Source organism: Gymnodraco acuticeps, unplaced genomic scaffold, assembly GCF_902827175.1.
Source record: "Gymnodraco acuticeps unplaced genomic scaffold, fGymAcu1.1, whole genome shotgun sequence".
In the NCBI taxonomy this organism is placed as follows: Eukaryota; Metazoa; Chordata; class Actinopteri; order Perciformes; family Bathydraconidae; genus Gymnodraco; species Gymnodraco acuticeps.
This window is the reverse complement of record NW_022990276.1, coordinates 1,446,945-1,472,936: the sequence shown is the minus strand read 5'-3', so window position 1 is coordinate 1,472,936 and position 25,992 is coordinate 1,446,945. Positions and strand designations below refer to the sequence as shown.

The 25,992-nt window shown below is 40.5% G+C and overlaps 2 protein-coding genes across 2 annotated transcripts; both read right to left on the bottom strand.

Moving 5' to 3' along the window:
• Positions 1-595: 595 nt before the first annotated feature.
• Positions 596-12,565, bottom strand: LOC117549596 (hemicentin-1-like). The gene is made up of 16 exons (XM_034221624.1): positions 12,368-12,565; positions 11,876-12,172; positions 10,287-10,568; positions 9,589-9,852; positions 8,723-8,998; positions 7,580-7,831; positions 6,939-7,214; positions 5,383-5,634; positions 4,713-4,892; positions 4,203-4,344; positions 4,092-4,120; positions 3,726-4,001; positions 3,357-3,608; positions 2,461-2,748; positions 1,782-2,039; positions 596-1,218 (listed from the first exon to the last, which is right to left on the bottom strand). Exons 1-16 carry the CDS (start codon positions 12,411-12,413, stop codon positions 1,130-1,132), a joined length of 3,459 nt encoding a protein of 1,152 aa, XP_034077515.1. The 5' UTR covers positions 12,414-12,565; the 3' UTR covers positions 596-1,129.
• A 1,208-nt stretch (positions 12,566-13,773) lies between these two features.
• On the bottom strand, positions 13,774-24,629 carry LOC117549622 (carcinoembryonic antigen-related cell adhesion molecule 1-like). The gene is made up of 6 exons (XM_034221672.1): positions 24,509-24,629; positions 23,013-23,321; positions 17,076-17,357; positions 16,120-16,386; positions 14,972-15,061; positions 13,774-14,146 (listed from the first exon to the last, which is right to left on the bottom strand). Exons 1-6 carry the CDS (start codon positions 24,591-24,593, stop codon positions 14,121-14,123), a joined length of 1,059 nt encoding a protein of 352 aa, XP_034077563.1. The 5' UTR covers positions 24,594-24,629; the 3' UTR covers positions 13,774-14,120.
• Between the last annotated feature and the right edge of the window lie 1,363 nt (positions 24,630-25,992).

Here is a 25,992-nt window from a genome sequence, read left to right as displayed (position 1 = left end):
GCATTTCATCCTAACCCATTGTTCTCTTTGTGTATTTGGGGCGCCCAGGAAAAGGAAGAGAGATGAAATCCCGCTGCCTTTGTCAGCAGTCTGGCAGACGCAACGGCAGGAATGGAAAATGTGAGTTATAGTTTTAGTGATATCAGTCTTGTATTCAGTATATTCCACTGGCTCGTATGGAAAAGTGATTAGGGACTCTTCAAAAGGGTTGATAGAGATTTATAGTGACATTATCTGTTTTTTAAAAAAAATTATCTGTCTGGATTCTTTCAAACCACAAGGGAAAACATTTTGCCAGAAGAAAAAAAACAAGAATCTGAGGACGTGCATACGGTTTTCCAAACTGAAGAAGGGCGGGAACACCAGGAACTTGGGTCCCAGTGTCCCAATATGAACAACAACAAAGAAGTACTATAAATACCTTATACTGAATTAAAATGTATACATTTATCGCTAACATGCATATTTCTCTCTATTGTATTTGATTAAAAAAACAATTGTAGCTTGTTGACAATGTTTGCATGACTATAACTTTCTGAATAAGCACAGAGACAATGTATCCTCCTCAATAAAGTCCCAACTAAATTGATTTTGATTGTGTTGATTATTTATTCATTATGAAAAACATTCTATGAATTAAAGCATGATTCGATTTATATTTACCTTTACCTACTAACAACAATAATAATAATAATAACAATACATTACATTTATAAAGCGCTTTTCCTGGTGCTCAAAGCGCTTACAAGCAAGTAAAACAAAATAACAACAAAAGTAGAAAGTGCTAAGCTAGGAGGAATAAGGGCGAGGGGTTAGTTGATTAGGAGTTGAATTTGACATAAAACCTTACACAGTATTAAAATGATTTCCACTTTAAATGTCGGTGTTAATGTATTGCACGTTAACAAATATAAATCTAATAAAAAGAAATATCCAACAACAAAATGTAACTTAATTTAAAGTCAGTCACGCTTTACAAATCATCTTTGCCTTTCAAAACAACAAGAAACAGAAGAACTGATAACATTAAAATCATATAATTGACTATGTAGGACCTTTCTATACATTTTATAATATGACTGTTAGTGTTAAGACTGTAGAGGGAGCAATTGGACAAAATGTGAAGGACTCAGTTGAACAGCAGAGGGAAAGATAAAGCAAACACACCCATCAACATCAGAACGCCTCGGGGATGGAAGTGGAGGGCGGAGGCGTGACCTTAGAGGGAGAAAGGGACGGAAACAACAACAAATAAATCACATGTTGCATTTAGTCAAACGGGAGGTATCTGTACTTGTAAAGCACATATTCTGAAGTCATTAAAGGTAGCGTAGGTAAGAATGGAGAAACCAGCTCGAGTGCGCTAGAATTTGAAAATACACAACCGAAAAAAATCTGCCCTTTCCTTCAGACTACCTTACAGAGCCCCTCCTCCAACACACACGAACGCGCACATGACCAATGAGGGCACGAGATACATTTGTGCACGAGATGGAAGGCTGACAGGCAGGTAGGCCATCCAGTTACTTTAGCCGGGCCGAGGCAGATAACTGGACTTGCTTTGTACAGCGCCACGGCTTCCACAGATGAAATATTTGTATATATTTATTGTTAAAGCATTTAATTTATTCATCGCTATCGGGATGTTAAGAGCATTTCATGGAATATAACAAAAAGTGTTTCTGAAGTGAATTACCTACCCCACCTTTAATAGAAAAATGATGGATGTCATACCATACAATAAAGTCAACAAGTGCTCATATGCTCATCATATCACTCACCAATGACCATGAAGGTTTTGTACTGGAACGCTTCGATATTGGTCACAGGATTCCTCGCCCTGCATACGTAGATTCCCTTATTCTCCTTAGTCACAGAGAAAGTGATAACAGGACCGGCCTCTACATTCGGTGATAGTGGATTGTTAAAGAACCAGTGGAAGTCACAATCCGGCTGAGTTTCAGCGGAGCATGTCAACGACACGGAGCTGCCAATGTTTGCTTTATCTGGACCAGAGATCATCACATTCAGAGGGCCGTCTGCAAACACAAAGACAGAGACTTGGTCAGAATAAGGTACACTAAAAAGGTAGAAAATGTGTTGCCTTGGCACAATACTTTTTAAAGGTCTACATTTGCATTGTTTAACACTCAAAGTTGTGGCCTGGTAAAACTGAAAACCAATGTGTACAAATTACTGTTATAGTAAATAACTATTACCATATTACAATATATTCACTTTTGCATTTAGTTAAATATCCAATCACCAACTCAATACATTTGCCTAACTTATATAAAGTTCACCCAAACTAGATCACCTGATCATTAAAGATAACAGCACTCTTTGAAGATGTGATTTGTGCCGTTGTTTTCATTATACTATTGTCAAGGATGCAACAATACATTGTCATGCAGCATTTAAAAATAAAATAAATAAGGATTTTCCCAACGGATTACTCACAGTTCACCAGGAGCATATATGTGGGGCTTTTGTGTTGACCAGCCTGATTGGTAGCGACACACTCATATGTCCCGTCATCAACCCGATTCACCGGAGTGAAGTACAGCATGTTGTTCTTAATGTGGTAGGACATGAGAGGGTTTGCTGTGGAGCTTGTCATGTTGAGGTGCATGTTGTCCTTCATCCAGTAGATCATGTCATAAGGCCCAGAAATGTCACAGGTGAGAGTGAAGACATCTGAGTTTATTGGAACTGTGGTGGTTCTGATCATCACTGATGATATTGCCTCTGTGGGAAGAGAACAAAGCAGGAATCAATCAGTATTTCATCAGTTGTACAGTCACATGACATGCATCGAAGAAGTCAAACCCATTAGATAAGATTACATTCTACTTTTAAATGTAGTTTAGCATTCAAACAGAACAAAAGCAGTTAAGTATATTTAAATATGTTGTGCTTTTTGGGTTTGTCCCTTTCCTGTAGTGTGTAATATAGGTTAATGGTCTCCCTTGCACTCTTTTGTTTACTTCCATAACATAGTGACATCACTATTTAACAATTGTGCTTCTATTGGCTAGCGCTTCAACACATTGTACGTGATAGGTTAAGGGGCGGGACATCTCTAAGCGGTTGACCAATCACAATAAAGCTGACCAGTTAACCAATCAGAGCAGACTGGCTCTGGTTTCAGACAGAGGGTGAAAAGAGCTTTACAGCTGTCTTTACAGACCTTTTTGAACATTAAAGCATATAAACATGTCACAGTAGAAACACAAAATACAAATAACCTGGAAATGAGCATTATAGTGTACATATTAATATTATATGCAAAAATATATAGATTACAGTATGAAGTTAGGCTTGTAATACAATATGAGATGCTGAGTTTTTCTTACCAATGACTGTGAGCATCTTGGAGTTAGTGCTGTTGTTTCCCGTCACATTATTGTAGGCCAAGCAGGTGTATTCTCCACTCATATTGAAAGACAAAGGGTCAGTTGTGAACACAGAAGAATTGGCCACGCTGGAGCCATTGAACCACCAGCTGTAGTGACTCGGAGGCACTGATTTGGCAGAACAGGTAAAGACAGCCGAGTGCCCTTCCTCCGCAAAAGCTGGACCATCAATCATGGGTGTTTCTGGTCCATCTGCAACAGGAAGAAAGAAAGTAGGCTCTCGTGGTACCAACATTTCTAAACTACAAATACTATGAATTAAGATTAAAAAAATGGTCAGTTAATAATTGTCACTTCAGTGTTACTCACAGTTCATAAGAAGCATGTAAGAAGGGCTGGTCTTGTTCCAAAAAGGATTCAGAGCCATACACTGATACAGTCCAGTATCATTGAGTTCAAGCGGGTTGAAAGTGACTATCTTGTTATCCATGTAGAAAACAGTTCTGTTGTCTTCATGCAGAAGCTCACCGTTTTTCATCCAGTAAAAATGCTCAGCAGTTCCAGTCACATTGCAAGTTAGGTCATAAAAATGACCTACTATGGCAGGATTCATTGGTGTTTCTATTTGTACATCTTCTATTGGATCTGGTAAGAAAAAAAGCAACAGTTATTTAGGTCTATCCAGAGCCACATTTCCTGTTTTTGCACAACATATAATAGCAGTCCAAGTCTCACCAAAAACAGTGAGCATCTTGTATGCAGTGCTGTTTTTTGCCGGTGATGTTGTTGTAGGCCATGCAGGTGTACATCACACTCGATTCGTCAGTGAGAAGAGATGCAACATACTCAGATGCATTGGACACTACAGAACCATTGAAGAACCATTCATAGGAGCAGGGAGGGTTTGATGAGGCGTAGCAGCTGAAGGTGGCGTTGTCTCCTCTCTTAGCAGCATTGGGACCCATAATAGCTGGCATTTCTGGTCCATCTAAACACACAGATATAACCTTAAAATCACCTTTACTGAAAAGAAAACTCACATGACTGTCAATACCCAAAGAACTATGTATGAATGCCGAAGTCCACATTTGGATAATCTGACACCAACAATTGAATGTTTAATTCTTTGGTTACATTTTCCAGATAAAAACAAATATATATAATCAAAATGTTTGGTTGAATCTCTCTCTTTTTGATGGATTAAAAAAGCCCAACCATGTCAAAGGGGGATTGGGATAAAATGCACGATGAATACTCACAAAAAACATCCAGCGAGAAGATATGACTGTAGTTCCTACTGAATTGGTTGGATGCTTCGCACTGATAGTTCCCATTGTCAGATGTCATGACAGGATCAAAGGTGAGGGTGGTGTTTGTCCATTGACAAGTTTCTTCTGTTGTCAGCATACAGTGGGGACCAATTATACATCCAGAAAACTGACTCCACACTTCCTGCTGTCTCACAGGTCAGAGTGAAAGTGTGGTTCTCGATTGGCTGAGCTCCGACAATCTTTATTGACGCCATAGTCACTGGAGCTATCGAGGAGAGAAAATAAAAAGATGACGGCACTCGAAGAAATGTGTGAAACATTGGCTATATGTTTTAGTGATTTTCATTTGTGCAGTAAATAAACATTGGTTTGAGATTTTGGGGAAACATTTGCTTTCTTCTATGAAAACATACCATTCCCCAATATGTTTAGCTTAGCTTAGCATTAGCATAAGAAACAGGCAGGAACAGCGAGCCTGGATCCATCCAAATTAAAGAATGTGCTAGTAGCACATCTAAGGCTCTCTGACTACTCATTTGTTTAATTTGTATAAAATAAATATCTTAATTGCTGGTAGTCAAATGGCGTTACCTTTGGATGGAGATCGGCTAGCTGTTTAGAACTGTTTAGAGTCTAAACAGAGCTAAGTGTCTGCCGGCTGTAGCTTCATGTTGAACAGACAGTGTCAACAATCATGCAAAACAAATTAGCATTTCTACCAAAGTGTACTGTGTTTTTTGTGTACAGTTACTTGCCCAAAACAGTGAGCATCTTGTCTGCACTGCTGTTTTTGCCGGTGATGTTGTTGTAGGCCATGCAGGTGTAAGTCCCACTCATGTATTTGGTAAGAGGAGGGGAGACATACTCAGATGTATTGGAAACTAGAGAACCATTGAAAAACCATGTGTAGGAGCTGGGAGGGTTTGATGATGCGTAGCAGCTGAAAGGGGCGTTGTCTCCAGCTCCTAAGAAACTTGGTCCCATGATAGTTGGTTTGTGCGGGCCATCTAAACACAGAGATATTACCTTAAAATCACCTTCATAAAGACATTCTTACAACGCAGAACTGTTCATGATCAGAGAGGTCCACTTTCGGTTAACTTGACACCAACAATCTGATGTTGAGGTTATTTCAGTCAGAATGTTATGATAGATCTACTCTGTTATGTCTCACATAATTCACAAGTTAATTATTTCTTACATTCATTTCTATTTTAAACGGCAGTATTAGGGGAGAAGGGGGTAAATTGAGCCAGTGGGCAAGTTGAACCACCCCCTGTAACCAGGCAACGCCTTATAGTTGTAATCAAGTCACCAGAAATTATGCAAGCTCCTCCTATTTCTCATTGCCTGTGAAAGAGAGATACTCATTGTGTTCTAGTAAGTAAACATTTTTACAAAAAAACGTTTTTTGCTTGTCAAAGTACATTTTCTAGATGTCAGCTATATCGGCTGTCATGTCAAAAAAAAAGTATCCAGGTTTAAACACATATATTGTATATGTTGATGTGTTGGCAGCGTATTAAACCATGTGAATCATTAAGCTAAAGATGACTCTGAATTTTAATGCTAGGCTATTTTTTTTAAAATGGTGGCTATGGGGTAAAGTGAACCATGGGCCGTGGGGTAAGTTGAGCCAGTTTTTCAATGGAGAAATTAATGAAAGTAGGCCAAGTTGATAATAAGAGCTCATTGTAGGCTACATTTAAAGTTGAATGTACCCTGTGTTTGATTGGTAAGATGTATGAAATTGTATCACCATTTGTATGATTACTTTTCCTTTTAACATGTTAAAAAAAAATCAATCAATTAAATCGAAATTTATATAAAACATATTTGAAAAACTAAGCTTGTATTTGGTTTGTTATTTATTGTGTATAGTTACCTTTAAGATTTGGTGTAGGTATGCCCAGGTTTGAACAGGTATGCCCAGGTTTGAACAGTGGTTACATTTACCCCCTGACCTGGATCAACTTGGGGCAAATTGAGCCACAAGACTTTTTTTTTTAAGAAGTAATATTTTCACTGCCCTTGATCAAATATGAATTATTATCATTGCCATTGATAGGAGACATCCTGAATTATAGGTGTGTGTTTTCATTTTCAGTTTTTCATGTCATTTCTCCTTGCTTAGAGGACAGCATAACTAAAAAATTGCTCAACTTACCCCACTCTCCCCTACAGTGTTTTGGATGGGTTACTTCTTTGGTTCTGGTTGAATCACATTTTCACTATGTTTGTGACAGGTCGAAAAAGTCCTCCCCCGTCAAAAGGGGTGAACATGTTGCTAAACTGCAAAGTGAGTACTCACAGAAAACCTCCAGCGAGAAGATGGGGCCGACAAAGTGGCTGAGTGCGTTGTTTGCCTCACATCTATAGTCCCCATTGTCAGCGTTTGTGACAGGATTAAAGGTGAGGGTTGCGTTGTCCATTGAGATGTTTTTTGTGTTATCAGCATGCAGTTGGGACGAATTATACATCCAGCCAATATAATGCACACTTTCAGCTGTCTCACAGGTCAGAGTGAAAGTGTGGTTCATGATTGGCTGAGCTCCAACAATCTTTATTGATGCCATAGTCACTGGAGCTGTGGTAAGACAGAAAACAAAAGGATGCTGGCTAAACTTGAAAATATGTACAATACATTGGTAACCTGGTTTAGACATATTGTAAATGGGGTCATTGGCAGCCTTCTCATATTTTTGAGTATGAAACTTCAGCCACACATTGTTTAGCTCAGCTTTGTTGGGATCATGCAAAACCATCTAACCTGGCTAAATCCAAAATATATGAAAAGTACTTCTTAGACTTACTGGCAAAAGCAAATGTTAAAATAAAGTTGAAGTTCTGGAAGTGCAGGAAGCTAGTTTTTGCTACGTTTGGATAGAGCCAGGCTAGAAGGGCCTCCCTTCACAAATCTTCAACATATTATTGTATACAGTACTTAGTTACCCAAAATTGTGAGCATTGTGTCAGCTGAGCTGTTTTTGCAGGTGATGTTGTTGTGGGCCATGCATGTGTACTGCCCGCTCATATTGAAGGTCAGAGGTCCAATCGCTAGTTCTGAGGTGGTAGCCTGCAGGGATCCGTTGAAGTACCAGCTTATGTGACTGGGTGGATGAGAGTCACTTGAGCAGTTGAGGGTTACCATTTGTCCTGTTAGAGCCATGGAAGGTGCTGCAATCACTGGTGTCATTGGGCCATCTTTTTAAGTAAGAAAATAATTGAAAAGGTTCAAAATACTTATATAATACATTAATATGCTCTTTGTGCATCTACAGGAGATAATATTGAAGGTCCCCTATTATACTGTTTTTCATCAACATATTATAGGTCTCAGATATATACAAAACATGTCTCTGAAGTGTTTGGTTCCAAACACCAAACAGATCATTGCAGCATTACCCATAATCCCCTCTGTTTCAGCCCTGTTTCCAAAGTGCTGATTCTCTGTCTGTTACTTTAGATGAAAATAAGGAGCCACTCCCCACGCCCCTCTGAGAGAGATTTGGTTAGAAAGAACACAATAGTGCTCTAGGAGGAGATTCAGGTGATAAGGTGGGGGGGGGGGGGCTAACGGTTACACAAGCCAAAAAAATCGTTATGACATCATAAAGTGGCCAAAATCTGATCAGCTCATTTTCAGACAGGTTTTTATAGAAATGGATCAGGACAAAAAGTGAGCAAAGCTTTTTTCCTGAAACTTTCAGAATCTCTTTACACAGAGGGGACACATGTTGATGTAGAAGAGACATGAAGAAGAGGGGACACATGTTGATGTAGAAGAGACATGAAGAAGAGGGGACACATGTTGATGTAGAAGAGACATGAAGAAGAGGGGACACATGTTGATGTAGAAGAGACATGAAGAAGAGGGGACACATGTTGATGTAGAAGAGACATGAAGAAGAGGGAACACATGTTGATGTAGAAGAGACATGAAGAAGAGGGGACACATGTTGATGTAGAAGAGACATGAAGAAGAGGGGACACATGTTGATGTAGAAGAGACATGAAGAAGAGGGGACACATGTTGATGTAGAAGAGACGTGAAAAAGTGAATTTTTCACAATAGGTGACCTTTAAAATACTTACAGTTTACTTCGACAGTGTAAGGGTGGCTGGTCATGTTGCTCACAGGACTAGAAGCCTCACACCGATAATTTCCATTATCTGAAAGTTGGACTGGCTTGAGAAGGAGTGTCCTGTTGGTCATATCAATGACTGTTGTATTGTCAGCAGTGATTGGTTGACCATTCCTCGACCACTGAATGTTTCCAACATATCCAGTCACTTCACAAAACAGCATGTACTGCTCATGAAGTATTGGTGGTCCACCTGTTGGATTCACCACAACGGCCGCTATCGGTGCTATAGAAAGAGAAGGAACATTAGTAATACAAATTAACATTGATCTAATGAATTTGGCATATATTACTAGAATATTTAAAATAATAGCCTGACATAGTTTTGTATATGCCTACTGTATTTTTTTTTTTTACTGAAAATTAAAAAGATTGACACCACTATCATATCTGTCTAACAGTAGTTTATCTTAGCTTAGCATAAATACTGTAAACGGGGAAGAAAGCTATGGCTCGTTAATACAATCTGCCACTAGTATCTCTAAAACTCCCTAATTACCATTGTATATCTCATTGCTTATTACATACAATAACTTAAGTGTAAATATAAGTCTCAGCTGGCTTTGTGGAGACAGCAGAATTCAAAGAAGTCACATTCAAGTCTTGCCTGTATGTATAATCTTGTATGACTTCCATTGTTTGTTTTTACATTTGTATGTATGCAAGGCAAATAGACTTTTAATTATTGAGCGTTGGAGATGCAGTTGGGTGGAGTTTGTTATCTTTGAGCACAGCTAAGCTAGCTATGTCTACCCTTTGGTAAACTAACAGCAACAAATCTGGCTCAAATACTTGAAAAACAAAACCAAAACCTACTAAAAATCCTGATCATTCCACTTTCGCTGGTGAACCTGGACGTGACTGTGTTGTGAAGTATGCATTTGTAATTTCCCGACTTGTTTTCTGCAACCATCTCCAGTTGAAGCTCTGGTTCAAAGTGATTTAGGTTCACCCCATTAAACATCCACTGGACGCCCGCTGGAGGGTTAGACTCCGCAGAGCAAGACAGTGTGATGTTAGATCCCGTTATGTAGGCGGACCTCATGGGCGTGATTGTCATTGTTGTGTTACTGGGACCATCTGATGAAGCAAGAAAAGGGAAATTGTTTAACCGGTTGACGTTGAGTGATTGACGTTTATTTTACATAACCTAGGCTATTATTACATATAATAATAATAATAAAGCTTTATTTATATAGCACTTTATACATACAGCTCATACAGCTCAAAGGATGTAAAATGTATGATAATAAAAATAATGTAAAATAAAATAAATAATGGTTTCTCTCTGACAGATAAGTCACAAGACACCTGAGTCGATGCAACAATATAAAACCCCATGAAACAAAGTGAACATATAGGTACAACAGAAAGACCTATACAATAAATAAAAGAATATAAAGGTAGGTAAATAACAAAGATTAAAATAACATTTCAATTGGGGGGTTGCTAATAAAAAGCTAATCTAAAAAGATGTCTGTCGTTTAAAAATGTCCACTGAGATATAAACTCACAGTATATGTTGAGGTGAACAGGGGGGCTGATAGCATTGCTCACACCATTGGACACATTGCACCTGTACGACCCCTTATCATATCGTGTCACCCCGACCATGGTGAGAGTGGCGCCTCCATCGCTGAGCTGTACTCCCGCTCCCACTGCCACCTCTGAGCTGCCTTTCATCCAAACATAAGACAGGGACGTGCCATTGAGCACAGAGCATGTGAGCACTGCTGTGTCGTTGAACTCCACCAGGTCAGTGGCGCTTGCTGTCAGAGACACATTGGAAATAGGCACTGTGGAAAAAAAGAAATAAACAAGCTATTTGTTAGCTTTTATGGAAATGTGGGGTTGTAGTAAACAAGAGATGTTGTGTCTCACCTCAATTAAGTACATTAAGATGTACACAATATCTGTTTTCTTTTTTTTATTACTGCCAAATGTTATTCCATATTTTATTCCATTCTATTCCTACAGTATGTAAATACTGCTATATTTCTCTTTTTTACGTTATAATATAGTTATGTATGCACCATGACATCAAGTCAAATTCCTCGTACGTGTAAACCTACCTTGTAATAAACCTCTTTCTGATTCTGATTCTAAAAAAACATAGATTGAAACATGACTCATATGATATGAACTAAAGTCTGATTCATGCCAAAGCCAAAACATTTTTTCTGCAATAATCCAATGTACAAATCCAATTGGATCCTTGTTGAGGACAATAGTGCAAGGCTTACTTCTGACGGCCTACAAAAAACGTCATCCCTGCACCATATATTGGCCTGAATGCCCACCACTTTGGGTCAAACTAAAACATCTCATCATGGTGGACAGATTGCCAATACATTCGGCACATAAAGTACATTAATACAAACCTGAAGATAGTGTAATCACTTTTTGTCCCTAAACATTTGTATCTATTTCCATCATCAGGTCAAAGTTAGATTTGTCCAATAATTTGATTTATTCCTGAATATCTTTAAATCAGCCTCATGTGTACATTGCTTTAAGTGCAACATATAATAACAATATAGGGACACTGGTATTAGTATTTAGTTTGAGTAAAGCCTCGGATAGCTGAACACTTGTATACTGATATTCTGAACAATCTGTGTTGTTGTATTTGCTGTAAAGTGTCTCTAGGCTATTTGTATTATATGTACAGCACTTTGGCTCGACCAAAAATCGTTTATAAATGTGCTATATAAATAAAACTTGATTTGATTTGTAGTCTTGTTTCAGACAACAAAATGTAAATCAAAATGTCCTACTTATTTAATTTGAAGATCTAAACCCTAGGATACGAGCAAAGCTGACTCATTCTGCTCACTGTAGTCAAATGCAAGGTGACCGTAATGGCTACAGATCACGTACTGGACTTGTATTTGCAATCAAAACTTGGCAAACATTGAAGTAGACATTGAAATATACAAATACTCCATGCTGATTGCTGTTTAAAAACAATGTTATTAGGTCTTTCAATACAATACATGAAAGGTTGATTATACATGTTTTTTAAGATTAAGCTTTATTTATGATACGTAGAGTGTGAGAAAGTATATTAAGAAAGGAGTAAACACAAAAACGGTATCCTTACCTTGGACTGACAGTGTTAACTGATGAATAAAGTTATTAGGGCTAAATGCCTGTAATGTGTACTCTCCAGAGTCTTCTAGCTTCACTGATGTTATAGTCAATGATGAAGTGGTTGAATTGAATGCAACCCTGTCCTTCCAAGAGACGGCGATGTTTACATTTCCCGGAGCTATGAAGACAATCAAAGTATTGTCAGAAATCCACGTTCCTGTTGTGACAATGTCCTGGCTGAAAAGTGTGACGCTGCTGCCCACTGCCAACGGGTTCCTTGAGGCATATATCTTCTGGCTCCCCGTAGCTAGAAACAGAAAACATTTAGTTCAATTAAATGTGATTATTATCCATGCACCAATATTTCTAGTATAAGATTCAAAGTTAACACAAAGCAGCATGTTTAAAACGTGTATATCATTAGGATCTGGAGACTCGCTACCAATGGGTTAATAGAATAAAACATATACATTGAAATCAAGTTCTAAATAATCAGCCTTACCTGTTATCGTCGTGGCCAATATCAGCAACACCACCTGAACATCCATGTTAATCTCCAGTTGATTTGTGTTAGATCCTTCCTTGCCAACTGAATGGACTTGACTCTGGCTGTTATAATTCTAATCGGGTGATCACAGTCACCTTTTATCAGCAAATATTTGCTCTACTTTGCTCAAGCTTTCAATTCACATAAATGCTCACCCCTACCATCACTGAGCCACCACCCAGTCATGGCCACACCTTGTTTTGCCCTGGTCCCATCACCAACCCTAACAAGGTGTGGCAATTTACTGTAAACCTCACTTGTTCTGCAACTTTTAACAAACCAGTTAAGAACAAGAGCAAGGACCTGCTCAGTGGAGCCGACTGCTGTGACAGACCATGGACAATCACAAACAGTTTAAAATGCTAGCCGAGCACCAGAGGGAAATATGTTCATGCTGACTTAGGCAATTAGTTTAAGAAGGTGGCGATATGTTATGTGTGATTGTACACCTATTTAAGCATCCATTGGAAATCCTTTTGAATATATATCACTGGTAACTCTCCATCATGACAAATTGGCAATGTTCGCTGTTAAGAGTTTTTGGATAACCAGCTGCATCATGTATAACAATATTGACAGGATTCAATGGAGGGCAAAATGGTTAATGTACCTGCAGACCCATGAGGAATATTAGGAATACTATTTCTTCTCAGAGGAAATACACTTTTATTTAATATGAAACTGGAATCAAAGCTTCTGAATATGCCAAGTACCTCTAAGGAATAAAACCAATGTGACTTTTCAATAGTCTTTTGGTTTTCCCTAATGACTGCCAGTGGTCACCAATGAATGGTTGTGATATTTCTTTTTAGTTTCCTCATTGTTTAAAGTGGACACAATATGCTGATATTAAGGTTTCATACTTGTGTCTACCTGAAAATAAGCATATTTTTCTACTAAAATACCTTTATGTTTCTCTGACTGTCTGTTTGAGTGTACCTGTATTTACCCTCTGTCTGAATCTCTTTGTTTTAACGCCTGTCACTTTAAATCTGGCTGAAAAAAAGCCCAGTCTGCTCTGATGGGCTTTCAAAGAAATTGCGGAGATACTCAGATGGGATGGTTTATATTAATAAACCTCAAGGGGAGCTTAGTCTTAATGGCTTGTTGAAACCTGACAAGAAACTGACTGGATTATCTTATTTCACAGTTTGAAGTTTGGTACTTCAGAATGTAGAAGTGAGTTGTTCATAATATGTCCCCTTTAAACCTGTATACAAATCAGCCAATGCAACGTGAAGGCCTTTTCTCTCGGTTTGATTATTATACAATCTTTCTTTAATAGTTACAGCAATTCAAGTGGAAATCATGAGCGCTACACAGTACGACAAACAAAGTCTTAATAAAACAACACTTAAAGCGTCCGTGCAGTGGCATTTTTTTATTATGGGTACAATGGAATATTTGTTTTGGCTGTAACTTTTGGCTCAACTCGTGTGTCATTGTTTATTTGAGGTATGAGGTTGTGCAAAGTGTTTTCTGTACTCCTTATCAGCCGGATTTCCTTGTTTGATTACATGACACACAAATAGGTCAAAGATACAATATGTTGATCTAACTAATCTTGATCACATTTGATTATAACAATAATATTGTATTCATAATTTCTTTGGTGAATACAAAAAATAATTAAAGACACATATAATTAGTTTGAAATTATGTATTATTACGGTTCACTGGATCTGATTTATTTCACTGCATCAGTCATTCATCGACTGAAGGAGCCACCGACATCTGTAGAAGAGAGATAAGATAAGATAAAATAGAACTTTATTGATCCCAATTTGGGAAATGTTTGTGTTGCAGCAGCATAAAAATACATGGCATTGTACAATACAAATGAAAAAATATACATGTTGAATTTACAAATGAACAATAACAAGATATAAAGAAAGGTATTATTTACGTATGTGACGGATGGAATATTACATTTTAGACTCAGGTCAGATTAAATCAGTGTATGCAGTTTAGTTTCATATAAGCATGGCTGATTGTCAGAGTAATTCTTCACACAGTGTTTTCCTCACAAAAGGTTTGGCAATTTATTTATAAGCTGACTAGAAAAGCAAGGCCTGTTTTGAAATGTAGTTGAAATGATTTAATCCCCAATGATCGTAAATACATTTTTGGGAGATTTTGGAGAAAACAAGCTGATTCAATATTACAACTTGAACGTTTTGTTGGATTAAGATGGGATGTTGTTATGTTTTTGAGCTGTTTCATAGACCTACATTTAAGTGATTACATATAATAATATCATAATGATTACTAATTAATACTATAAAGAATCCCAAATTGAGGTTTTATCACTGACTTCACAAAAGGAAGCAGTTTGACCTTTAATCTATCTCTTAAAATCATTGTATCATGTAGAGTTGACTTGATATGAACTAATGTAGACATTTCCCAATTTTAAAGGAAAAATAAACCTTTTTTGTGTTTTCTAAGAGAAAACATTTATGGAAACCATGCAGAATTGAGTGGACATCGATATATTGGAATATTTCGAAGACTATGAAAAAGAGTGACTGATTAACACAACTTTATTCTACAACTGACCGGGCAATGAGGACAGGACCCCGACCCACAGCAGCAGCGACAGGAGCCCAACACCCACTGCTCGTTGTTCAGATCCTGACAAAGGAGACTCTGTGGAGAGAAAACTAAGTCAGGGACAGCTAGAGAAATATGGATAGAGGTGGTAAGCAGTGGAGTACAAATACTTCGTTACTGTACATTTTTCTGGTATCAGTACTTTACTCCACTACTTATTTTTATGACGACTTTTTACTTTTACTTCTTACATTTCTAACACAAATACCTGTACTTTCTACTTCTCACATTTTCCACACAAATACCTGTACTTTCTACTTCTCTCATTTTCCAAACAGCTGGTTCCTTTAGTCTGAATGTGTGTTTGATGCGTGATCATTATTCTTTAGAGTCATTGCGTGCCTATTGATTTGAACACGATCCGTGTATCCATCATTTCCTGGTCTTCTCTAAAGAAGAGGGACCAATGGAAACGTTGTCATGTTGCCGTTGTTCAGCATGGAAACATTCATTAGCTAACAATGACATTATTGTTCTATTAATATAAAGGGAGGTCAGGTACTCTTTGAAGCAGCTGCTAGTTATGGGTACTTTTTACTGAAGTACATTTTGAAGCCCATACTTCTTGTAGAGGCTAAGCCAACACTTTAAGCCTCTGAGGATCCGCTATGTTGGCGTAATTGACGCACACAAAGTTTGCTAGGTGAATACAAGTTTGATACAAAGTTTACACTTAAATACAGTCCATTTATTTCCTGTTCCCTGGTGTCCATTTAACTTGCCTCATTTTCACATTCAAGCAAATATTTGTGTGTGTTCTCCGTGTGTGTGTGTGTGTGTGTGTGTGTGTGTGTGTGTGTGTGTGTGTGTGTGTGTGTGTGTGTGTGTGTGTGTGTGTGTGTGTGTGTGTGTTCAAAAACTGTTTGGCCTTCCGGCGAGCCTGTAACCACAAAGGTTCCTACCTTTATACCCACAGTGTTAATTGGCTCCTACACTTCTTTACTTTTACTTGAGTAAAGAAGTTTAGTCAGTACTTCTACTTTGACCAACGTATTTTTAAACACGGGTATCTGTACTTCTACTTGAGTAAAGGATGTGTGTACTTTTGCCATCTCTGAATGTGGAGGTTGACGGCTCTCTACTAAGAAACTCACTTGCTATCATGATGTTTGTGGTGATATTTCTGTTCACGTTGGTGCGATGGTTCGAGGCCAGACAGGAGTACGACCCGCTTTGCTTCTCGCTGACACTGAGCAGCTCCAACAGAGGACCCGTGGTGTTCAGAGTCTCTCCTCCGAACGCCCACTGCAGCCGGGCCTCAGGGCCGGACTGGGCTGAACAGAGCAGGGTCAGATTGGATCCCACGGAAAAGGAAGTCGTGTTCTGTCCATTGACTGTCAGCGCCATGTTATCCGGACCATCTGAGAAAGAGACAGAAGGAAAAAACACAGTCAATAATCAGAAAGTTGTTTGTCAAGTAGGTTTATACATATAAGGGATCTGATTTGGTATTTAATGGTGCATACAGTACATACAATAACAGGGATTGTACTAGTAAGCTAAGAAGCATATATAGGATTTTTCTTTTTTTAAACTATAAATAAATTCATAAAGGTGATACATACTTGAAATATAAATATACTAAGAACAATAAGAATATGACAAATCACTCTGAAAAATAAAAAGTGTGCAGGAAATCAGAGTATTAAGTGCTGTTTTTGGAGAGATAGCATTGAATAGAAATGTGCAAAATTAAACAGAGGAATGTGCGAGGGAAACAGCATTTCATTTACTCAATATAACAAAATAACAGCTATTTTAAGGGATAATGATTTGGCATCTCAAACAAAATGTAAGTAATTTTATTTCATTTTTTATTTTAAATTGTTCTGTATTAGATACGGTTAAAATGAAATGCTTAAAGTAATATGTCCAAACAAAATGCATTTATTTTGTCTCAAGCAACATTTTCAATGCAGGACTTTTACTTGTATTAGAGTATTTTAATATAGTAAGTACTTTTACTTGATTTGAAGGATCTGTATACTTCCCTAACCACTGAATGTACGAGCTATAGTGCCGATGGCTGAAATATCACTGTCTTACTCACAGTTGATGGTGAAGTTTACTGGAGCACTGGTGCTATTACTGAGAGGATTGATCACAAGACACCTGAATGGTCCCTGGTCGTAGCGCGTCACATTAACTATAGTTAAAGTGGAGTTTCCATCAGTGATCTGAACTCTGTCACTTCCTGTAACCTCAGAGCTGCTGTTCAGCCAGAGGAAAGAGAGAGAGGATCCAGAGGAGACGGAGCAGGTAACGACGGCCGAACTGTTGAACTCCATCAGGTCGGTCGGATTGGCTTTCAGCGTCACATTGGAGATGAGCACTGTGTAAGACAGGTGGAGGAGACAAGGGTCAAGATGTTTCAACACACTTCACACTAAGAGGCTTTATAGTAAGAAGCAATTGAAGAATAGCATCCACAAAATAAATGGAGGATCAGACCCGGCGATAAGGGGGAAGCAGAAACAGGCTCAACATATTTATTGGCAATGGCAATACATGTGAATATATGTCTTTAACTATGTTGTTTTCAGATTAGTCAAATTCAAGATGCACATATGTCACGTAAAGAGGGGATATGCTTGTAATGAATCACCAAGATCAATAAACTGATGTGTCATTGCCACCTATTATTTCTACCTTGGGCCCGCCCTCCCAAATCAAAGGCTAACCCAGGGATTAATGTCTCCCGTCTGGTCTGTGGATGTTAATGTTTAATGAGAGGAAAAAGGCAACAGTTAGACAGGGGGTCAACAGCTTGATCCCCAGTCAACAAGTGTCGAAGTGTCCTTGGGCGAGACGTCTTGGACATGTCTAAAGGATTAAGTATATGTAGGTTCAAGGGTTCAAGGTTCTTTATTGTCAAACTAACATAGCTACAGAGTAATTATGTCGTTGAGAATCTTAGGTCACAGGCTTCTCCAACACTGCAACACAATAATACAGATAAGCAGACAATATTAAAAACAATATTAAAGTATATTATATCTTTATATATATGTTAGGTTGCTTAGGATAAAAGCTTAGTGACTTATTGTAGAAGTTATGAGGAAAACGTGACGAACAACTTCAATCTTTGACTACACAAGGTGTGTGTCGTTAATGTATACGATATGATAATAATTTATTGTCAGATCAAGTCTGAAATGTTACTTGCATCACAGCAGCTCCATTTGTAACATCAAACAAGGACAAATATTAAGACACGATATAAGAAAAACCAACATTTAACATCACGTTGCAATCACTGAAGAGAAACATGCTCAAAGACCCTTTAGGGATTCAGCTCTAATACCGTCTCTTCACCATCTGAATCCATCCGTCCGATTGAACTGCTGGACCACATATACATATGTTTTGAAGCCTTAGAGATTGTTAAAGGTGACTATGTCTGAACTAAACTATACAGTATATAGAGATGTGTTAATTCCTTTTTGTCTTAACTTAGATGAACAGAATATTATTTGTGTCTGCCGTCCACTTATACATTGCCAAATGTTTTATCACAGTTTGGCAAATTCAATTATAGTATTTTAGGGTTATTACTGATCTATAAAATAAGAAAATACATTCAAGATTAATGAAGATATTTTTTACAGAAAGTGGTTTGATGGCTTTTCACAACATTTACTGTAATATTGACTGGAATCCATATTTAAGTGGCCCTTACCAGGCGAGTTCAATGTTCTTATATATACCAAAAACCATAGTGATACAGATTGTTATAGATCAGGTTTAGCAGGGGGATGCAGAGACATGTTTGGAGATATTTACCCAGCAGGAATAAAAGGAACTGAAGGAACAAGTACACAGAAGGTAAAGGTGTGTGTTGACGGAAACAGAAAGAAACTCTCCAGAGGACGATGTGGTGGGTCAGCGAAACCAAAACACGTTACTCCTACAGCGAGTAGCGAGCAGTTTGCTTGTTGTCAGTCCAAATATTACTGCCACGATCTGTGTTTGTGGTGTTTTGTCTTGTCTAGATCTGTTTTTGGTTGTCTGTCTGCGTTGTGTTTTGTCTTGTTTGGATTTGTCTGTGGTTCCCTGTCGTTAGTTTCCCTGTGTCTGATTACCCGATTGTGTTCACCTGTGGCCCCTGTGTTTTCTCCTCCCTCCTCACCTGTGTCTTGTTTGTGTGATTAGTCTTGTGTGTATTTAAGTTCTGGTTTTTCTGTCTGGCTTTGTCGGTTCGTCTTTTGTCATGACTAGTTCGTCGGTGAGTGTTCTGTCTGTCCAAGTTCTATTAGTATCCTTGAAATAAAGGTGTATCAGTTTAATCTGCATTTGGGTCCTGCTTCCTTCGCTCTACCGTGACAGAACGAACCGACCACAAAATGGACCCAGCAGATGATCCATGGGAGGTTGAATTACAGCATTTAACTTTCTATCTGGCTTGCTGCTTCGATTGGTGGAAGGGAGCGTCCAGTGTTCGGCAGAAGAGGGACGCTCTGGTAGAGGCGCTCCGGTTGGCAGCAGAGAAACCATGTTTTGTTGAGTTTTTACCTGACTGGATTTTGGACTTCCTTCAAGCATGTGATTCCAGGCATGCTAGCTCCCTGTCTCCCAATTCCCAACCTGGCACCATACGCCTTGGTGGGTTCCGCCTGAAGTCAACCCGTGCTTCTGCCCCAGTTCCTGCTCCTGTCCAGAGGTCGTATTCCGGAACTCGTCAGGCTTATGGAGGTCCACGGAGTATTCAGGAGGCTGCTAAGAGGAGTCGTCGCAAGGCCAGGCTAGCAGCCCGAGCCCCAGCAGCCATGGTTCCGGCTCCGGTACAGGCCCCAACAGCCATGGTACCGTGCTCCAGTACCACCCCACACAGCTATTGATCCGTGTTCCGGTTCCTTGCCCAGCAGCCATGGTTCCGGCTCCAGTGCCGGCCCCAGCAGCCATGTTTCCGGCTCCAAAACCGGCCCACACAGCCATGATCCAGGCTTCAGATCCGGACCTTACAGCCATGTTTCCGGCTCCAGAACTGGATCTTACAACCGTGGTCCCTGCACCAGAGCTGGCCCATACAGCCATGGTTCCGGCCCCAGTTCCAGCCATGGTTCCGGCTCAAGTACCGGCTCCAGCAGTCATGGTCCCGACTCCAGCACCTCGTCTCCTGCTGGCTCCCCAGCCGACGCCAGCTCCCCGAGTCTTGTCGGCGTACCGGCCGACTCCAGCACCTCGTCTCCTGCTGGCTTCCCAGCCGACGCCAGCTCCCCGAGTCTTGTCGGCGTACCGGCCGACTCCAGCACCTCGTCTCCTGCTGGCTCCCCAGACGACACCAGCTCCCCGTGTCCTGTCGGCGTACCGACCGACACAAGTTCCCTCTCAAGTCCCCTCTCAAGTCCCCTCTCAAGTTCCTACCCGAGTCCCCTCTCAAGTTCCTACCCGAGTCCCCTCTCCAGTTCCTACCGAGTCCCCTCTCCAGTTCCCTCTCGGGTCCCCTCTCGAGTCCCCTCTCGAGTCCCCTCTCGAGTCCCCTCTCCAGTCTCCTCTTGAGTCATTTCTCGAGTCCCCTCTCGAGTCTCCTCTCCAGTTCCCTCTCCAGTTCCCTCTCAGGTCCCCTCTCGAGTCCCTTCTCGAGTCCCCTCTCTAGTCACCTCTCAAGTTCCTACCCGAGTCCCCTCTCGAGTCCCCTCTCCAGTCCCCTCTCGAGTTCCCTCTCGAGTTCCCTCTCGAGTCCCCTCTCGAGTTCCCTCTCGAGTTCCCTCCTCTAGTCCCTCCTCTAGTCCCTCCTTTAGTCCCCTCTCTAGTCCCTCCTCTAGTTCCCCTCGCGAGTCCCCTCTCGAGTTCCCTTCTCTAGTTCCTCCTCTAGTCCCTCCTCTAGTCCCTCCTCTAGTCCCTCCTTTAGTCCCTCCTCTAGTCCGTCCTCTAGTCTCTCCTCTAGTCCCCTCTCGAGTCCCCTCTCTAGTTCCCCTCTCGAGTCCCCTCTCGAGTTCCCCCTTGGTTCCCCTCTCGAGTCTCCTCTCGAGTCTCCTCTCGAGTCCCCTCTCGAGTCACGTCTCAAGTCCCTACCCAATGTCCTGGTCCGTTGGAGGTTCCGCTGGGGTTCCTACCAAACCCTTGTCCTGTTCCGTTGGAGGCCCCGCCATCCTCTGTCTCGCCGGGGGTCCTGCCAATCCCGTGTCCTGGTCCTCTTCCGTGGAGGATCCTGCCGAGACCTGTCCCACCAGCTCTGGTTCCTGTCCGGCCGTCACCGGGTCCTGCCCGGCCTCCGGCGCTGGCCCGTCATCGCCTTCCTGCCCGGCCTCCGGAGCTCTCTGGTCTTCGCCCTCGAGCCCGGCCCCCTGAGAGCCGCGGTCTTCGCCCTCGATCCCGGCCCTCTGTGAGCCGTGGTCTTCGCCCGCGATCCCGGCCCCCTGACTCTTCCTGCCGCTGCCCTAGTCCTCGAGCCCGGCCCCCTGACTCTTCCTGCCGCTGCCTTCGCCCTCATGCTCGGCCGCCCGAGTTCCCCACCTTAGACTCTGCCTTGCCCCCGGCCGTCCGCCCGAATCCCCCTTTTTGAACTCTGCCTTGCCTCGGGCCGTCCGCCCGAGATCCCTTCCTGGTCCTTTGCTGTGCCTCTGGGCGGTCAGCTCAGTCCCGTCCTCCTGACCCCCTCCACCCAGCCTGGTGGCCTAGTGATACGTCTTGTTTGTGGGATTAGTCTTGTGTGTATTTAAGTTCTGGTTTTTCTGTCTGTCTTTGTCGGTTCGTCTTTTGTTGTTGACTGTGTTCACCGGTGAGTGTTCTGTCTGTCCAAGTTCTAATAGTATCCTTGAAATAAAGGTGTATCAGTTTAATCTGCATTTGGATCCTGCTTCCTTCGCTCTACCGTGACAATTACGACATTGAAACTGAATTCTTAAGGATTTTCAAAATATTGAAGAGGTTGTCATTTCTCATTACAACAGGAACCTGTTCTTGTAGTGTAAACAATTCATCAGCACTTTTTCCTCTTCCCCCGATGTGTCTGGTACTACCAAGAGTTTAATGACATGTGGGCAGTTTACTATGGGCTGGTTTCTGATGCAATTCCTAGAAGAGGCTAGTGGAAGAGTTTCTAATGGATGAACTATTGAGTCAGTCACTGTGTATGGCGAACCGTCAGGGCCTTGAAGGTATTCAGAGAATACCCTGGAACACTCAGATTAAACAAACAAAAAATCGATTTAATTATATAAATAAAATGTATATAAAATGAATAAATGAGAATCGTATCTGTGTTGTTGATCTGTAATATTACAGTGTTACGTTGATTTGTTTCTCCTTCTCAGTCCATGCACTACGCATTTCAGTGGTTTTGTGTTAGAAAAGAAAGCAACCAATCAGATCTTGTTCTGGGTCTCTGGGTAGAATATCCTTCAACCAAGGTATTCTACATCCTTGATCGAATGCCCTGGCCGTTGCACTGAATGAGAGCGTACGTTTGGACTGACAGTTTGATCAACCAATCATATATTGATCTGTAGCCAATGGGCGTATTCTTTCAGAGTTTCCCCCGGTTCCAGGGTACTCTAGAAGGCCCGGTAGTTCACTGGCTCGAGACCAAACCAATTCTGAAGACCTCTACCCAAGACCCATGTATTTAGCTGGTTCTGAGAGAAGAATCAACATTGTGCATAACAAGATAAATATAGATATAGACTCTTATCTTATATACTCTTATGGCACTACTTCTATTCTATTTTATTGTATTACCTGCACTATTTTATCTGTTTTATTGTGTTTATTGTGTTGGAGGAGCCTGGGACCTAAGATTTTCATCGACATAATAACTACACTGTAGTTATGTACGAATGACCATAAAAGCCTTGAATCTTGAATCACTATACCTCTATCAGCTGACGCTAACAGGCAGGAATAGGAAGACTAAACACTGGGAGCACAGCAGCTCAAGGTTACAGGTGCCTGAGCTCAATGAGGGCAGTACAAACTGATGAACTGGGTCAAAGTTATGGGCCTAGAACAAATATTTCCCCAACATCCACCATGTGTTTGTCCTCACCATAAACAGAGAGGGAAGCGCCGGCCTGCAGCTGGGGGTTCGCGCTCTGCACAACGTAGAGTCCCGAGTCGGCCACGGTGACGGAGGTCAGGGTGAGCGCTCCGGTCTGGACGTCCACCGTGGCCCGGCCCGTGTGGCTGGGGAAGACGGCCTGCTGGGCCCCGGTCCAGGTGAGGATGAGGGACCCCCCCACGGCCCAGCTGCCACTGTTCAGAGCCGTGGACGGAGACAGAGACAGCGTCACGGAGGCCCCGACCACTGCAGGGTTCATGGAGGACCGCACCTCCACAGCCCCAGTGGACAGAAAACCTGGAGAAGAGAAGTGAACTGTGATTTAAATAGCTCATTGATATGGCAAGCCGCGAGTATTTATTCCTTATCCTTGATGTCAGACGGCAGTTGCCTACACCTGTTGACTTTTTGATTGCACTTGTTAGATATATGGTCACACTATGGCAGTCTGCTTTACTAGTTGAATAAAAGATTATACTAGTCACTCTTTTTCAGCAACAAGCAGCACTTTTGTCCGACTAGTTACTACATAAGCCTTACTAGTGACGCCAGGAGCAGCACTAGTAGCAAAGTCCCAACTTTTAAGCATTTAGTTTATTTCTATTACAGCACCAGTGGATAGCAAACCTAGAGAAGAGAAGTGAACAGTAAAAATGCTTTTTAAGAATGGCGTTTTACTAGATCTTTAAAACCCCCACTTGTTGCCATGCCGGCCTAACCGTCACCGTTTTTATTTTGTTGTTTACTTTATTATATATATTTTTTTTTTGTATCGACCATTTTACTCTGTAGCAGTTTTGTTTACTCAAATGAAAAGTGCGCTTATAAATAAAATTGATTATTATTATTATTATTAAAATGAGCTCATTGAAGACTTCATTTAGTTTGTGTTTATGTTGGCACCAGAGCCTTCCATTGGAAAGCAAACAGCAGGTCATGCCTCAACAGGAAAAAGACAGTGGAAATTAAAGCATAGAAAATAAATGATGGTACCAGATGTTAGATGCTTTGTTCTTCACGTAAAAAACGATCTACAACCCAGACACCAAAGACAACAGATGTTTTAGAGAACAGTGTTTGTTAATAACTTCAATATAAATGACACACACTTACATTTCTGATTATTTAGTGTGGTCAAGGGACTCTAAAAGACTACAATTGCCAGCCCTTTAAGACACACATATGAGGTACTTGTGGAAGACACCATAGAAACTAATATAATATAAAATAATATTATATAGAGAGAGACAATCTAAGTTAATCATTTTTATTTGAGTTGTGCCTCTTTTGTTTTGATTCATTTGATTACTGCATGGCCTATTTTCTTTGTTAAATGTGTGGAAATAATTGTATTTTGATTCACCGCAAGTCACACAACCGTAACACATCTAAAGTCATCACAACTGTCAGTAAAACTAATAAATGAAATGATAACACATTAGAAATGTTTGTAAAAGAAGGTCTAAGTGACCCTGAGACCCTACCTTGTATTAAAGCCAGCATTATAATCGCCAGGGTTCCTTCACCTCTCCTCTCCATTTTCTGTTGATGTTCTGAGGACATCCTCATTATTCCTCCTCTATTATACTAAGAAAACAAGCGTCAAGCCCCCTACTCATAAATACCTGCAGAAGCAACCCCTCTTCTTATCTGCAGGTGTTTCTTGTTATTTGGCATTCACTCTTGTCAAACAAACAAAAGGAGCATGCCATTTTTTGTTTACATCTTGGGTGAAGTTCTGTAAATGGCCAACGAGCAATATGACAAATTGTGACACATGGTATGTGAGCGAGGATTTTGGGGTGGGGGTTGTAGGATGATGTGGAAAACATTAGGTCAGTTTCCACTTTGAGAAGAATAACTAGATGAGCCGAACATAAGTTTATAACAACACAAATCCAATATGAGAGACGATCCTGTTACACCTTGCAAGCATGGACACGGCCATACAAAAGTAACATGGAATTCAATCTCTTTTTTGCAGTACATCTCAAGTCATACAGACAGTATAATCACGCCACCTTAGAAGAGGAAAACAGTTGTGTATTCACTATGGGATTTGAGAACTTTTACAAGGTCGTTATATTATTTTACCTTCCAGACACCAGAGCAAATCCCCCAATGTGAAGGTTAAACCACTTTAAGCCTCGAAGTGTTTTCATCCTAAACTTATATTCTACAGATTCAGCCAGGACTTTGGCTGCATGGTCAATATTATTGTGTTGTTATTTAATAAACCACTTATATTACTGTATTTAAGTCACAAAGTTGTATTTCATATTTGTATAATCTATTATTTTTTTTGTTTGAAGTCATTTGAATTATTTGTATGGTTGTCATGAAAGCTTTTTTCATGGCTTAGTCGAATACTCCATTCTGATTCAGTTTGGACATTTTAGAGGTAGTTCATACTCGATAACACACCGCTGCTGAGAATAACATGACCGTTGCTATTTTCGGCTCAAAAGATATTTGGGAAGCAGTATAAAAAGTGCTATACAAAATAATGTGTTTGAATGATTGATTATTTATCATAGGGCATTCTTTGTATACAATATGGTTGGTGTTATCCAGGGCGTTCTGCTCTGTATAGATTCAACCTCTACTCATGAAAGGTACACTAACAATGAAAACACCTGCAGCAGATCTGTGCAGTACATGTTTGCGATGAATGAGAATCAGTTCTGTGTACTCAGTGTACTGCATCGAGCAATTAGTGACACAACAACCAATGACAGACGTTTACATGTAGTCTTAACTCCTGATACAAACAGAATAGAATACTGTATGCTGTTTGACATGACCAGCATATTACATATTTACAATGCAATCAGCGGTCATTTTTTTTAGATGCAGGCTCTTCTAGAAATGGACGTTGAGTGGGCAAACCATTTTACCTTTCTCAATAGCACTCAGTAAACACCTGTGGCTTTATTTGTGCTGCGGTCGTGCAAAGGTCAGTATCTGA

What these genes read in the sequence shown, in the direction of transcription:
- LOC117549596 (XM_034221624.1), bottom strand. Translation starts at nt 12,413, where the DNA reads ATGGATGTTCAGGTGGTGTTGCTGATATTGGCCACGACGATAACAG. An exon ending in CAAGATGCTCACAGTCATTG is followed by an intron (nt 2,749 to 3,356) that starts GTAAGAAAAACT and finishes CTCTTCCCACAG; the next exon opens with AGGCAATATCATCAGTGATG. An exon ending in ATATATGCTCCTGGTGAACT is followed by an intron (nt 2,040 to 2,460) that starts GTGAGTAATCCG and finishes TTGTGTTTGCAG; the next exon opens with ACGGCCCTCTGAATGTGATG.
- LOC117549622 (XM_034221672.1), bottom strand. Translation starts at nt 24,593, where the DNA reads ATGAGGATGTCCTCAGAACATCAACAGAAAATGGAGAGGAGAGGTGAA. An exon ending in CGCTTCCCTCTCTGTTTATG is followed by an intron (nt 17,358 to 23,012) that starts GTGAGGACAAAC and finishes TGTCTTACACAG; the next exon opens with TGCTCATCTCCAATGTGACG. An exon ending in GGTCCTGTCCTCATTGCCCG is followed by an intron (nt 14,147 to 14,971) that starts GTCAGTTGTAGA and finishes TCTCTTCTACAG; the next exon opens with ATGTCGGTGGCTCCTTCAGT.